This window comes from Haliotis rubra, unplaced genomic scaffold (assembly GCF_003918875.1).
Source record: "Haliotis rubra isolate DU_JTF1 unplaced genomic scaffold, ASM391887v1 Scf627, whole genome shotgun sequence".
NCBI classification, from domain to species: Eukaryota; Metazoa; Mollusca; class Gastropoda; order Lepetellida; family Haliotidae; genus Haliotis; species Haliotis rubra.
The window spans coordinates 117,128-133,058 of record NW_025767332.1 but is presented as its reverse complement, the minus strand read 5'-3'; the positions used below and the strand labels follow the sequence as shown (position 1 = coordinate 133,058).

Below are 15,931 nucleotides of genomic sequence, written 5' to 3'. Positions count from 1 at the left end.
CTGATCATACAATGGTGTTGGGTTGGGAGGGGGAGAGAAGGAAGGGGTTGGCTGTGAGGAGGGGTCATCTATACACTGATCATACAATGGTGTTGGGTTGGGAGGGAGAGAAGGGAAGGGCTTAGGCTGTGAGGGTGGGGAGCATGTGTTCATTGATCATACAATGGTGTTGGGTTGGGAGGGGAGAAGGAAGGGTTGGCTGTGAGGGTGGGTCATTCATACACCAATCATACAATGGTGCTGGGTTGGGAGGGGGGAGAAGGAAGGGGTTGGCTGTGAGGGAGGGGTCATCTATACACTGGATCATACAATGGTGTTGGGGTTGGGAGGGGAGAGAAGGAAGGGGTTGGCTGTGAGGGTGGGGCATCTGATCACTGGATCATACAATGGGTGGCCAGTTACAGGAGGAGGGGAGAGAAGGAAGGGGCTGGCTGTGAGGGGGGACATCTATACACTTATCATACAATGGTGTTGGGTTGGGAGGGGGAAGAGAAGGAAGGGGTTGAGCCAGAGGGTGGGATGCATCTATACACTGATCATACAATGGTGTTGGGTTGGGAGGGGGAGAGAAGGAAGGGGAGGTTGGCTGTGAGGTGGGGGCATGTGTTCACTGATCATACAATGGTGTTGGGCTGGGAGGGGAGAGAAGGAAGGGGTTGGCCAGAGGGGGTCATCTATACATTGATCATACAATGGTGTTGGGTTGGGAGGGGGGAGAGAAGGAAGGGGTTGGCTGTGAGGGTGGTGGATCATCTATACACTGATCATACAACGGTGTTGGGTTGGGAGGGGGAGAGAAGGAAGGGGTTGGCTGTGAGGGGGGGTCATCTATACATTGATCATACAACGATGTTGGGTTGGGAGGGGGAGAGAAGGAAGGGGTTGGCTGTGAGGGTGGGTCATCTATACACTGATCATACAATGGTGTTGGGCTGGGAGGGGAGAGAAGGAAGGGGTTGGCTGTGAGGGGTGGGGCATGTGTTCACTGATCATGTACAATGGTGTTGGGGTTGGGAGGGGGGAGAGAAGGAAGGGGTTGGCTGTGAGGGGGGGTCATCTATACACTGACACATACAATGGTGTTGGGTTGGGAGGGAGAGAAGGAAGGGGCTGGCTGTGAGGGGGTCAACTATACACTGGATCATACAAATGATGTTGGGCTGGGAGGGGAGAAAGGGAAGGGGTTTGGCTTTGAGGGGGGTCATCTATCATAGATCATACAAATGATGTTGGGTTGGGAGGAGAGAAGGAAGGGGTTGGCTGTGAGGAATGGGACATCTATACACCGGATCATGGCAATGGTGTTGGGTTGGGAGGGGGAGAAGGGAAGGGGATGGAATGTGAGGAGTGGGGCATGTGTTCACCGGATCATACAATGGTGTTGGGTTGGGAGGAGGAGAGAAAGGAAGGAGTTGGCTGTGAGGGGGTCATCATATACACTGATCATACAGATGGTGCCGGGTTGGGAGTGGGGAGAGGAGGAGAGGGGTTTGGCTTTGAGAGGGGGTGTCTATGGCACCGATCATATACAATGAGTGTGTGTGGGTTGGAGGGGAGAGAAAGGAGTTACAGTGAGGAGGACAGCATCTATACAAGTGGATCATAGCTAAAGGATGTTGGGCTGACACTGGAGGGCAGAAAAGGAAGGAAGGCTGCATGAGGAGTGGGTCAACTGCATTTACAATCATCGCTAATGATGCTGGGTTGAGGAGGGGAGAGAAGGAAGGGGGTTGGCTGTGAGGGTGGGACATGTGTTCACACCGATTATACAATGGTGTTGTGCTGGGCTGGGAGGGGGAGAGAAGAAGGAAGGGGCTGGCTGTGAGGTGGGGGCATGTGTTCACTGAATTATACAATGGTGTTGGGTTGGATGGGTTTTCAGGTGGATAGTAGTCGGGTCACAAGCTGTTCAGACATTGATGTCCAAAGCTAGTAAAGCTCTGGTTCCTATAAAACAGCTCGGCTATACATTGCCAAATACTTCTGCAAAGGTACTGTTCAGAATATTTGACCTCCAGATTAAATTTACTATTATACATGGTTCAGAAATTTGGGATGTTAATGAATGAGTTTCTTAAACTGTTTCCAAGAGAGGTTTTGTAATTTCATTTTAGGAGTTGGTTCAAAGGCCACAAACTTTGCAGTGTTAGGGGAATGTGGTCCCTTTAGTATTCATGTTGATACTCTCACAAGATGTAATGCAAATACTGGTTTATACTCCTTAGGTGAGTCTCAAGACAGATATCATAGACAGTGTTACAATATGTTAGTCAAATTAGATGCAGACAGATGAAAAACATGGGGCTTCAAATATAAAAGAATATATCATTTTCTTTTGGTTATGGTTTTGTTTGGGCAACTGAAGAAAGGTGAGGTGAGGTGAAATTAGACGTCCGCTAGCAGAAATATTTCGGCTCATATGAAAGCGTGATGCATGCGTGTATGTGTATGTGCCGGCTGCTTTTACTAGCCCAGACTGAAGCTGGTTTTATAGTGCCAGCCCACTGGAGATACCATGCAGTGAAAGCATGAATACCCAACTCAGGGGCATTATAAGGGTTCTACTCCATTTTGTGAGAACTCCCAGTGGTGAGACTCCCAGTTGTGAGACAGTGGAGTAGGTACTTAGCAAAGAAAACACACCTTACTCCCCTATCTGATAGAATGGATTAACCCCAGCTATTTAACTGAATCTTGTGGAGGTAACTTAATGAAACTCTAAAAGATAAAGTAATTAACATACTCAGATAAATGGCTTTAAAAAATAAACACTTTGTGTAGGTAACTTAGTGATCATTTGAAAGAGAAATTAATTTACCTACTCAGATTTATGTGTTTGAAAAATCTAGCAATAACTGTTGTAACAATAATTAATCCAAATGTATTTATTAACCTTTGACTGCTCTTTCCGATCACCATTATGGCAGGCCTTCAACAAGTAGAATATATCACCAGTTCAGGATAATCTTTTTCAGTAATTCAGTATCTATTGAAAACAATAAATGCTCTTCAACGAACAATGTCTTCTGTGTTGATTAACTCATTAATGAACTATGCCTCCTGCGGGTACTCTTCAGCAACAGGGCTGTTCCCACTTTCATCGTAGGGATGGGGAAGCACCACCTGTGTGCACTGAACCATTAATTAATGTGTCTCACAACTGGGAGTTCTCACAAATGGGAGGACACCCATTATACTGACTCCGAGCCGACCAGTCCTTGTTGTACTAATTAATGCCGAGCGCCAGGCAGGGACCAACAAGAACCATATTTTAACGTCTTTTGGTGTGACGCGGTTGGGGATCGAACCCGCGACCTTCCGCTCTCGGCAACTGAAAGAGCTAGTCAGACTGAAAGGTTCTTAAATGTATTTATCACAATGGTTAAAGACTGTCGTACACAAACATGTATACTGAGGTGCCGAGATGAACAAGATTAGAACTATAGTAAATGCTAAAGAGTTTGTTGACATTAGAACCCTTCTTGCTAAGTATGCGGTTACAAGAGAACAGACGAATGCTAACATTATTAAGGACTGAGCTGGGAATTATGCGTAATATTGGGAGGAGATGGGGTATCGATAGGACACAATGGTTTTCTCCATTATGTAACTTATGTGCAATTGAAAATTAAATTTATTATGCCCCGCATATAATGTTCACTCCACATATTTCCCATTGTTCTCTGTCCATACCTTATGGTAATCCAAGGGACAGTCTGATAACAATGTTGCAGTCCTCTTGTGTAAGACATCTTAAACATTCAGCAACTTTCATTACAGGTGCCATGAATCTGCGATCTTTACAACTGTAGATTTTTGCTGTAGCACTCTTTTTCAAAATACCTTCGTTGTATTAGCTGTAGGCGGGCCTGAGGCCTTAGTACGGAAATACAATCATGTACCTTGGTAGAGATTAGGGAGAGGAGGATTTGAGGGTTGGCTGTGACGGTGGGGCATATTTTATTCAACATCAGGAAGGGGGTGGTGGCAGGGTTGGCTGTTAGGGTGAGGCATACTTATTCAACATCAGGAAGGGGGTAGTGGCAGGGTTGGCTGCTAGGGTTGGGCATTGGGAGTCTATTCTTTATTTATTTATTTCTCCCCAGGGGGAGTGGGCCGGTCCTGGAGGTACTGCAATACCAGGTCAACCCGTGGCAAAGGCGGAGCAAGCCCCTGACTCTTCGCCGAGTTCCAAAAATCAGTTTAATATCGATGTCCCCCAATGGGGGACGTATCAGATATTAAGCTGATAAGAACAGATACTACACTTTGATCTTAGCCAAAAGGCCGAGAAGCGATACCGATATAACCCTTCAATTTTCTTTTACACCACACCATGTCTAATACATCCATGGTGTTGTGATGTTTCTCAATACAGGTAATTTATTCCCACAGAGAGACTTCAATTTCAGAATAATACCAGTATAAACTTAAAGATACACTCTTCAATGTGGTTTGTTCCAAAATGTATAAAAAAGTCAGTATTTGGAGTATTTTCTAATAAAATCAAGTCTATCATGATATTTCAGTTACAAAGAACGTGGATCACACGTCAGTGAAACTGGTTCTACGCAAGACCGGATATACTAGGCTATAAATAGCCGTACACAACCTGGGTCAGTAGCATAGATTAGGAGGAGGGGAGGATAGAGGTCAGGGAGAGATCAAAGCCTGTGAAACACATGGGAGGAGACAGTATGATTTAAGGGGGGTGGGGGTTAGGGAGGATGAGGGCGGCAGGGAAGGGAACACTGCCCATCTGACCACTGACTCTATACACAAGGCCCGGCTGGAGTGTCAGATGAAGTCAGGAGATTTAACAATGCAACACCACCTTGTCTCAGACCTAGACTAACTTTTAGTCACTGAAATATATAACTATATTAGTAACAACTCCATTGAAACTGAAAAAGAGCCACAATGATTTGGAATATCCTGATCTGGAAGGTAATCTAGACTTGTTCATTTCTATTGAATTCAGTCCATGATTTTATTGTTGCTTCAAAAAGGTGTGCAAAATTCTAATAGTTTCCAGGCTATACTTAGGCTGCTTGCTCTTGTCACATGTTTGTTATGTATATATGACCATTTACTAAGAGCTGGGGTGGGGAGATAATTTTTAATCTGACCGATCTAAGCTGACCAGTGAACAAACTGCTAAAACCACAAAATATAATACATGGTGGCTGTGTTTAGAAGGGTGGATGGAAAGTAAGGGACCGTTCATAATTTATGGCTAGGGGGTGATTATGATTGTGTTTGGTTTTTTTTGGGGGAGAGAGAGAGAGAGAGAGAGGAGAAAGAAAGAGAGGGGAAAGAGGGGTTACCAATTTTGTTCTGGGGAGGTAGAAGGGGTGTCAAAGTTTGTACACATGTACTGGGGGTCTGCAAGTTTGTACATTAAAACAGGGATCCAGATAAGGGTGATCGGATCGCATGTATGGATACGGATAAAAATATGCACGATACGGTAGGAAATAATTTTAAAAAACGTAGCAGATACACACACCACGCAATGGTGTACGGACTCTAGAATCATTTACAGACATATTTATCTGAAAAAGTATTGTTTTATTGTTTATTGACCTGTTTACACAAGAGTAGCCATGTTGTGGTGCATATATGAAACGAAAACACAAGATTACTGATACTCCATTAACTTCCATTCAGTACTCTTAATGTAGGCTTAAGGTTTTCCAGTAATTCTGTATTGAAAAAATAAGGAGTATGCGTGCTCATGATGTTGAAAAATTATCTGGAGCCCTGTAAAAACAACATTTAAAAATTATGCTTGAAAATTATGGGAAGGGCCGGGGGTAATTGATTTTGTACATGACATGCAGGGGGTGTCACTTACTTTGTACATAAATTTTAGGGGGGGTCATTCAAATTGTACATGCTTCTCCATAAAAATCATCATCACCTCCCCTAGCCATAAATTATGAACGGTCCCTAACCACCAATAAATATGTCAGCAATTTTTGACAGAATAAATTATTTAGCATTTGTGTTTGCCTGGTTTTATTTTGATTAGCTCATTTGACACCAATATATGTCAGCATGGTCACTTACACAATTACATTAAACTACAACAATTACTGGAATTGTTTGCCCCATTGCCAGCCTCAAAAAACTGTATCTATCCCTGGTTTATTATATAGGACCACTCCACTTTAGTGTTAGTGTTAGTGTTAGTGTTAGTGTTAGTGTGTGTGTGTGTGTGTGTGTGAACTGTGCTATAGGACTGTTTGTACACATCTGACCCAGCAGCAGTAACCATGGCAACTCCATCATCTCTACTGTTGGACATAAGATACAGGTGTGCCTGATAGTGTAGGGCATACAAATTTGGGTAATCAGGTAAAAAGAAAAGAATAATTTCAATTTTTAATGAAATAAAAATACATTATTGCCTCAAAATATTAAGTTGGTAGGAAAAGACAATGGGGTAAGGAGAAATAGGAAAGTAAACAGTTTTGAGCATGTATAAGTGACAGTAAATCAGTAGGAAGTGTATTGTTATAACAGCGTTCAAAATACCTGCCTGCCCTACCGCCCGGGATGGGTTTTTCTCAACACGGACTGCCAGATTCTCAAATTCACCAGCCCGACAGTCGGGTTAAAATTTAGACATGTATATGAAGATATTTTGTGGGCAGGTAAGTTTTGGTCAGGGCTGGACAGTTTTACATCTAACAAGCAGAGTGGTCCGGCTAAAATTTGGGAATTTCATACCTTGGTTGTAAATGTTTTCTTGGCTGCAATAGATGGCTGTGAGGTAGACTAATCCATAGTCTCTGAATATATATCATCTTGATAGTAACAAATAATCCCATCTAAATTGAAAAGGAGCCCCATTGAGTTGGGAGATTCAGAACCTGGGGAAATCTAGACTTGCTTCATTTAGGGCTTTAGCATTGTAGGGAGGGCTACAGGCAGTAGGGAAATAATGTGGTTCAGGGACTGTGAGACAGACTAGCTGTGAGGGATCTCTCCCTTGATTATCTACTCCACACCAGGAGGGGGTGGGGACAGGGTTGGCTTTAGGGTGGGGCATATTTATTCAACACCAGGAAGGGGTGGGGTGACAGGGCTGGCTGTGAGGGTGGGGGCATATTTATTCAACACCAGGAAGGGTGTAGTGGCAGGTTGGCTGTTAGGGTGAGAGGGTTGGCTTTGGGGTAGAGGCATATTTATTCAACATCAGGAAGGGGTGGTGGCAGGGTTGGCTTTGGGGTAGAGGCATATTTATTCAACATCAGGAAGGGGGTGGGGGCAGGGTTGGCTTTGGGGAAGAGGCATATTTATTCAACACCAGGAAGGGGTGGGGGCAGGGTTGGCTTTGGGGGTAGAGGCATATTTATTCAACATCAGGAAGGGGGTAGTGGCAGGGTTGGCTTTGGGGTAGAGGCATATTTATTCAACATCAGGAAGGGGGTAGTGGCAGGGTTGGCTTTGGGGTAGAGGCATATTTATTCAACATCAGGAAGGGGTAGTGGGGGCAGGGTTGGCTGTGGAAGGTGGCAGGGGCATATTTATTCAACATCAGGAAGGGGGTAGTGGCAGGGTTGGCTGTTAGGGTGGGGCATACTTATTCAACATCAGGAAGGGGGTAGTGGCAGGGTTGGCTGTTAGGGTGAGGCATTGGGAGTCTATTCTTTATTTATTTATTTCTCCCCAGGGGGAGTGGGCCGGTCCTGGAGGTACTGCAATACCAGGTCAACCCGTGGCAAAGGCGGAGCAAGCCCCTGACTCTTCGCCGAGTTCCAAAAATCAGTTTAATATCGATGTCCCCCAATGGGGGACGTATCAGATATTAAGCTGATAAGAACAGATACTACACTTTGATCTTAGCCAAAAGGCCGAGAAGCGATACCGATATAACCCTGGAATTTTCTTTTACACCACACCATGTCTAATACATCCATGGTGTTGTGATGTTTCTCAATACAGGTAATTTATTCCCACAGAGAGACTTCAATTTCAGAATAATACCAGTATAAACTTAAAGATACAATCTTCAATGTGGTTTGTTCTAAAATGTATAGACAAGTCAGTATTTGGAGTATTTTCTAATAAAATCAAGTCTATCATGATATTTCAGTCACAAAGAACGTGGATCACACGTCAGTACAACTGGTTCTACGCAAGACCGGATATACTTGGCTATAAATAGATGCACACCACTAGGGGCAGTATAATGGGGCAGGGGCAGTATAGTGAGGCAGGTGAGAAGGACCACAGCACAAAGGGTCAACAAGATTATGAGTCTGTCATATAGCCGTGAAACAAATATATCCGACCAAGCCTGTGCATGTCCACATTTTCAAGTCTAGAGCAATGAATTTTCATAAAGTTTCTGAAAATGAAGAAAGTCTCTTGTCTCCTATTTTATAAAATTTTGTGGAGCTAATGAAAGAGTGAGTGAGTGACATCAAGCCTGTGTCAAGTTTAAGTCAGGGAAAATGTGAAGAAAGTCTCCTAAATTATCAACGTTTGTGAAGATGATAAAATGACTTAGTGTTTGTCTTGGGACATAGTCTAGTCAAACTGAGCGACACTGATTCTGAAGAACTGTATGAAGAGGACATTAATCATTTCACGACTTGGTGTGCAGAAAACCACTCACTCTTAAATGTCACAAAAACAAAGGAACTGATAATTGACTTTCGGAGTAAGCCCACAAAATGCTTCCAGTGATAATCAACAGTGAATGTGTTGAGACAGTGTCGGAGTATAAGTATCTTCATTGACTCTAAGCTGACCTGGAACTCTAGCACTGAAGCCCTATACATCAAGTATCAACAATGTCTTCATCCAGAAACTCAGATCTTTTAATGTTAACCTATCTGTAATGTCATTTATTCAGAGTAGTTTAACATTTTCCTTCCATTGTTGGTACAGGTCTCTCTCATTCTATTCTATTCTGTTCTGTTCTGTTCTGTTCTATCAAGTCAGCCAAACAATTAAGGAGACAGGTTGAAAAATTCCAATTTCAAACATAACTTAAGTGTTCAAAATGTCAATTTAATAGGAGGAAGTAGACAGAAACAATGTGTAGACTGGCTTACAGACAGTATACCATTCAATTTTTAACTTTTTACTTACATCTGTTTGGCGGAATATATAATATACAGCTTTTCATTTTATAAATTTTCACATTTTCCAGTTTGGGAAGTCGACAGACCAAATTTTAATAAAGTCTGGTCTTTTCATGTTTATTAAAAAACTGTCATTACTAACAAGATTTTTTCATGGTCTGCATTTAGCTCCAGTTGGTAATAAATTATATATATATAGCACTGTTGCTTTCATTAAATTACCATGGATTTGTTTGAGTGAATAAAACAAAAACTGTTTCAAGTGTGGGATGTTTACCACTCTTAGAATAACCTGCATACAGAGAAACCTCCCTTGACTGGACCCCACTTAAACAGGAAACACCCCTACACCTACACAGCTACCCAGTACCTCTAAAATTAAAGATTACTGTGCAAAATTCTCTGTTTATCTAGAAATCCATGTTCCAGAACCAGACTGTGACTTGAACTGAACACTGTTACGCTCTATAACATCTTTTGAAGGCATTTGGAAGATATCCTTCCAGACTTTTACAATCCACTCACTAGACAGCCTCAATGAGTGATTGTTTGTGGTTATTACATGGCAACATGAAAGGGATGGTAATTTCTGTTTTCCTTTAAAGACAGATTGGCTGGAACATGGTGAGCGGCATTGTCTAAATTCAATTTATATTATGTATGTCAGTATTTACATTTGATCAATAAAATCTGAGTGGCCACAATCACAAATATAATACAAAATGGCGACCAGAAGAAACTGAAACATTTTTTTGTTTGTTTGTTGTTTAATGCAGCACTCAGCAATATTCCATCTATATGGCGGCGGTCTGTAAATAATCAAGTCCGGACCAGACAATCCAGTGATCAACAGCATGAGCATCGATCTACACAATAGGGATACGATGACATGTGTCAACCAAGTCAGCAAGCCTGACCACACGATCCCGTTAGTCGCTTCTTATGACAAGCATGGGTTACTGAAGACCAATTCTAACCTGGATCTTCACAGGTAGAGATGCCCAAACCCAACAGTCATATATACATAACATGTGTAAAGTGCTTGACAAATCTGGCTTGTACCTTATAATTCATCCATGTAAAATGACAAGAAAATTTCAAATCTGAAACGTCAAAGAATCCTCACCTAACTGCATTACTGATTCTCCAGAATATCAACAACAGAAGTAAGTTACATTTCCCTGACCACATATCATGACACATATGTCAGTCAATTCCTAGTTGATGGTATTCATTCAAATGGTTTTATTTTTGGCTGAGTCAATAAATGAAACAAATCTGCTTCAATGATGGTATCACTTGGAGGATGCCTACCAGAATACGGATTCCGAATACTGATACAATATAGTCTCTAACATTCCTAAGTCTTGTCGACCGCCTCCGTGGTGTAGTGGTTAGAGCGTCTGCCCGGAGTGCGGAAGGTCGCGGGTTCGATCCCCGACCGCGTCATACCAAAAGACGTTAACATATGGTACTTGTTGGTCCCTGTCTGGCGCTCGGCATTAATGGGTACAACAAGGGCTGGCCGGCTCGGAGTCAGTATAATGTGTCTGAGTGGGGTATTCATGCTTCACTGCAGCATGGTATCTCAGTGGGCTAGCACTATAAAACCAGCTTAAGTCTGGGCTAGTACAAGCAGCCGCACATACACATACACACGCATGCACGTCGTGATATGAGCGAAACATTCTCAAGCACGACGTTAAACCCAATTTCACCCCACCTCACCTAAGTCTTGTCTAGTCAGGTTAAAAATAACAAATAGTTTTCAAAAAGAGTCTAAAGATTATTATACCTAGTGGTCACCAGGAACTGTACAAGTTGTGATATCAAACGAAACCACTAAATCAGAATACAATATTTGTCATAATTTACCTTTTATTACACTTACAATATCTTACATTCCTAACTTTCTATTACACTAAACTTCTGTCAAACAATTTAACACCCAATGAGCACCACTAACTGACAATCTCAAAGCGTGCCGCCTTATCAACGTATCGAAACCAACTAACTACAATTTCACTTCAAACCCTGCACGTGGCAAAACGCATGCTTTTTTCATGATCGAGTAGCTTTCCACGAAGTAAGTTGTTGTCAGGTGTGTTTTCGCGAACTGTTCACATGTACACACACTGATGCCTAATAACCTGTCTGGTTAATTACAATAAATCAGTAAAATGAATAAACAATGAATAGACAATACATTTGTGCGGACAATCCTTTTGTCCACCTAGAGTCAACAGAATGACAGATGAGATCAACAGAGAGAGGCACTCACGTGGAGGTCGCAGACCAATTGTTGGATGGTCCACGCGGAGGCGTCCCCCATCAAGGAGGCCATCTTCTTTAAAACTGGAAACTGCCAAAACCTTCAGCTCACCAACAGTCTGAAAACGACATTACAGAAAAAATAATAAGCAAATAAAGTCATCGGAAAAAACACTTACAATAAATATTTATTTGGCACAAATTTTAATACAATTTGTGTAACACAATCACTCCTTTTAAATGGCATTCTAAATGCAAAAGGTATTTTTTATGTATTCTGTAATACATATTGTGTAATATCAGTTTAGGAAATATAGCCAATCAGATCGCCCGAGATGGGCTAGATTTCTGTCGGACGGTCCACATTTACAGCTAGCCAGCTTGATGGTCTGATAAAATGTTTTGAGGTTCTATACATCGGAGTAAATTCACCATATCTTGGTGTCTGGTCTGGTTAACATTTTGAAGTTACCAGCCCTGATGTCTGGATGGGATTTAGGCTTGTTTCATTCACTGGTAATATAGTATTAACAACCAGAATATGATCGAGCATATTATTTTCTATAATATATATTGTGTAATATAGTATTATTGACCAGTCCTTGTTCCATCCACACAATCCCTAGAGCGAGGCTGGGTAACAACAAGTGCCATCTTTTGGCATTCCACAATTTGGGATCAAACCACTGACTTCCATTCACCAGGCTGACACTCCATCCACTCAACCATGGATGTTATCCATTAATATACAGTCGAGCACCGTTGTCTCGATATTCATGGGACCAAGAAAAAATATCAAGTTATCCGAACTTCAAGACAACTGACTGATCATTGTATTCTCAGTATGTTTTCATTCGAAACTATAATCCGTTATCAGTAGTGTTTAGTCGTAACAGTGAGTACTTCCTAATTAATTCCTGCTTAATTAATCCTAATTAAATAACAAACAAGTGACACCTTCAACTCAATTAGCCCTAATTAGTTTACACTACCACATCCCTTTGATTCATGCCGCACCGTGTGTAAACGTGTGGAAACAACCTCAGTTCAGAGGGATACTTGCCCATGATAGGTAGGTGAATATCGAGTTTCTTTGCAAATATCGAGTTAAAAGGGTAATTTTGCTTGTTGAGACTGCGAAATTATATCGAGATATCCGAAATATTGAGACATCCGTATCGAGTTAAATGAGCTTGAATAGTAATGAATTATGAAGGATTATGCCGGGACCGAGATGTTATATCAAGACAACCGAGATATCGAGTTATCAGAGTTCGACACAACGGTGCTCGACTGTATAAAGCCTAAAGATGGAGATGTCGTCACTACAGTAGGCGTCACTACCTTCAGGAAACACCAGCCATCACTTACCATGTCCTTTGTCACTTGTATTTGTCTTGTCCAACGGCACTCAGTCTGAAGAAAAATAAAAACATTTTTATTCAAAGGTTGGTTGGTTGGCCACTCCATAATAGCTCACCTGGACATGCAGTCAACAACTTAAATACAGTGTTATTTGTTTGTTTGTTATGGTAAATAATCAGATAGACAACACAATACAGTGATCAATGAGCATTATTACGCAAAAGAATTAAATGAAGTTTTTTCACATCTCTATATTTAATTTATGATGCAGCACACAATCTGTCAATTGGTGGAGTTCTTAAACTTGTGTTTTGTTAGAAAAATACTATTGTAAAACTGGTCAGACTTTCTTGAAAAAAAGTGTGTGTGTGTATGAGTGTGTGTGTGCGTACATGCGTGTGTGTTTATTTGTATTTTGCACAAAAGTAGTAGATTTACCTGTTTAATATTTACCATAAGAAACAATGCTGAGAAATCTACAATTATGTCCATTAATACATCAAGACATTACTGTACAGAAGTGTCACACAGATTCACAGAAAAACATCAGATATTTCATAAACAACACACAGGTAATACAAATAACTAGACCTGACCTGAACACATCTGTTTTCCACGAACACGGTAAACTGTATTTCCTTGCTCGCAGCCATGTGTGTTACAGCACCACTGAAATGAATAATGGACACAAGTGAAAAGGAAAAAAATCTTGAAAGCATGAAACACTTTTTCACAATCATCCATAACCACACCAAAGATATAGTTTTCAATACCTCAAAGTTTTTACAATTGAAACAACCACAATGAAATAATATGTGATAGAGTTGTAAAGTATGAATACACAATGCCATTTAGAAATTGGTCAAATGTAACATATGTGAGTGAGTGAGTTTAGTTTTAAGCCGCTTTCAGCAATATTCCAGCAAAATCACGCAGGGGGACACCAGAAATGGGCTTCACATATTGTACCCATGTGGGGAATTGAACCCGGGTCTTTGGCGTGACAAGCGAACGCTTTAACCACTAGGCTGTCCCACCGCCCCCTCTGAACCTGAATATAGAGACAAATAGCAATACAACAAAACAACATGGCGCCAAATAAAACTCACTTTTGAATTGTCTTGTCTTCAGCAACAACACTATCTCCATCCTGGAAGTTCAGAACAGCCAGGGGCAAGGAAACATCCTCGTCATTCAGGGAAAGAAAGGCAGGAGACAGGTCGGATCCAACCATCTTCTTTAGAGTCAGATCTGACTCTTGTATTCCAGTTAAGGCACAAACAGACGATTTAAAGGCAGCAAAGGATATGTCTTTGGAAAACCCGCAGCTAAACTTTGAGGGGTTGCCGTAGACGATAGTCAGATAGATGGGCTCACATTCGGGACCAGTAGGGATAGACCCCCCTCCCACCTGTACACAAAAGATGTGTAAATATTGAGTGCATGTTGTTTTACAGCACAGTCAGTAATATCATAGTTATATCACTAAATCCTGTTGAATAATGTCATCTCAGACAAACCATTGGCTAATGACATGAAAAATTATCCTCAATATTGTGGCACATTGCCACAGCTAGGTAGCACTGTAGCAATCCAATGCTGAGAAGCCATTTGATCATGAATATCTCTGAATCATACTTTGTAAGGGCTTTAGTAAGTTTTGAGTGAGCTTCAACTGCACAAATATAAGCTATAGGTGTTAATGGCGTCAGTTAGAAGTCAGATTTCCTTTGGCTTTAAATTTTTGGACTTTAACCAAGAACCACAAATATATTTGTTTATTGTGCACCTTTTTGGATGTAGAAGACATGCTCTCTGAAATTGCTTAATTTATAAAATACCACAGCAATATAATAGCATTTTCATTTCATTTTGAACTGCATGGTTATGTTTCTATCTGTAGAAATATTATCCAAAACTGGCATATATGGAAGATATAGCAGTCACTGCTATTGGTTGTACAGAAATTTACAGTGTTGCCTCCCTCAGTTGTTCCAAGATTCTCACTATTTCTTACCATCCTGGTACATCTTGTCCATGTAGCAAATATCAACTAGGTGAGGTGAGGTGAAATTGGGTTTCAAGTCATACTTGAGAATATTTCTCTCATATGACGACATGCATGCGTGTGTATGTGTATATGCGGCTGCTTGTACTTGCCAAGACTTAAGCTGGTTTTATAGTGCTAGCCCACTGAGATACCATGCCACAGTGAAGCATGAATACCCCACTCAGACACATTATACTGACCCCGAGCCGACCAGTCCTTGTTGTACCTATTAATGCCGAGCGCCAGGTAGAGACCAACAAGAGACCATATTTTAACGTCTTTTGGTATGACACGGTTGGGGATCGAACCCTTGACCTTCCGCTCACCGGGCGGACGCTCTAACCACTACACCACGGAGGCGGTCCAATATCATCTAAAAATCAACAGAAATATGAGAAAATAATGCAGTACACACCAGTTCACCATCCCACACGAACAGTTTGGCATTGTTGTCGATGTTCAAGGATGAAATCAGCTTCTCAGGTTCATCTGAAACAGAGACATCTGGAGTACAAGCCACCTTACCTCTTGGATGCCAAGCCATGTTAAATCCTAGTCCAGATGGGGTTTTTAAGTGACAACTATGTTATGACAATTCCTTAATGCAATCACTCAATAAATCAAAATTCAGTTTTTCATGACTCTCCTGTTATTTGTTACAAAAAGTGTTACTCTGAAAGTCGCTGGACTATGTTATGAATCTTTTAGTATTGGGATGTTGAGTGTTACACTGGAAGCAATGATACGTTTTTCTCACACAGATTCCAAACTTTCAATGTTAACATCGTTTCACCTTTTTCTTGCAAAGAGTGATAGATAAATAAAATATGTAGCCCTAAACTTGAGTCATAGATTTTCTACATTAAAATCTAAGAGTGATAAACTTCTATCAGTGGTTAAAACTGAAGGACTCAAAAGTCATTAAAATTGGTGCCAGGATATTAAGTGGTATGCCATATACCTAGAAGGTCCATGTTGCCAGATATAAAAAGTACCAAATGAAAAACATATTCATCCTTGTCTCTTTGTTAGGGCTATAAAAGAGATACACATGATCTCTCACCTCCAAGCAGTGAGTGGTTAAAAATATCAACTCAGCAGTGAGCGCGTCACTCTGTTCTTACGAAATCATCGACATCCCCAT

General features: G+C 41.3%; 1 protein-coding gene and 2 non-coding genes across 3 annotated transcripts in view; all 3 read right to left on the bottom strand.

Moving 5' to 3' along the window:
• The window catches only part of LOC124256393 (ubiquitin carboxyl-terminal hydrolase 40-like), a 57,406-nt gene that overhangs the window by 21,239 nt on the left and 20,236 nt on the right, over nucleotides 1-15,931 (bottom strand). Inside the window, exons 18-22 of the mRNA XM_046690399.1 lie at nucleotides 15,203-15,276; nucleotides 13,847-14,148; nucleotides 13,334-13,406; nucleotides 12,744-12,788; nucleotides 11,383-11,491 (exon numbers count right to left, since the gene is read on the bottom strand). Of these exons, the coding sequence (XP_046546355.1) occupies nucleotides 11,383-11,491; nucleotides 12,744-12,788; nucleotides 13,334-13,406; nucleotides 13,847-14,148; nucleotides 15,203-15,276 (603 nt within the window). The remainder of the gene's footprint in view (nucleotides 1-11,382; nucleotides 11,492-12,743; nucleotides 12,789-13,333; nucleotides 13,407-13,846; nucleotides 14,149-15,202; nucleotides 15,277-15,931) is intronic.
• On the bottom strand, nucleotides 4,107-4,299 carry LOC124256417. The gene has a single exon (XR_006892906.1). It is a non-coding gene; the product is annotated as a U2 spliceosomal RNA (small nuclear RNA).
• On the bottom strand, nucleotides 7,682-7,874 carry LOC124256405. The gene has a single exon (XR_006892895.1). It is a non-coding gene; the product is annotated as a U2 spliceosomal RNA (small nuclear RNA).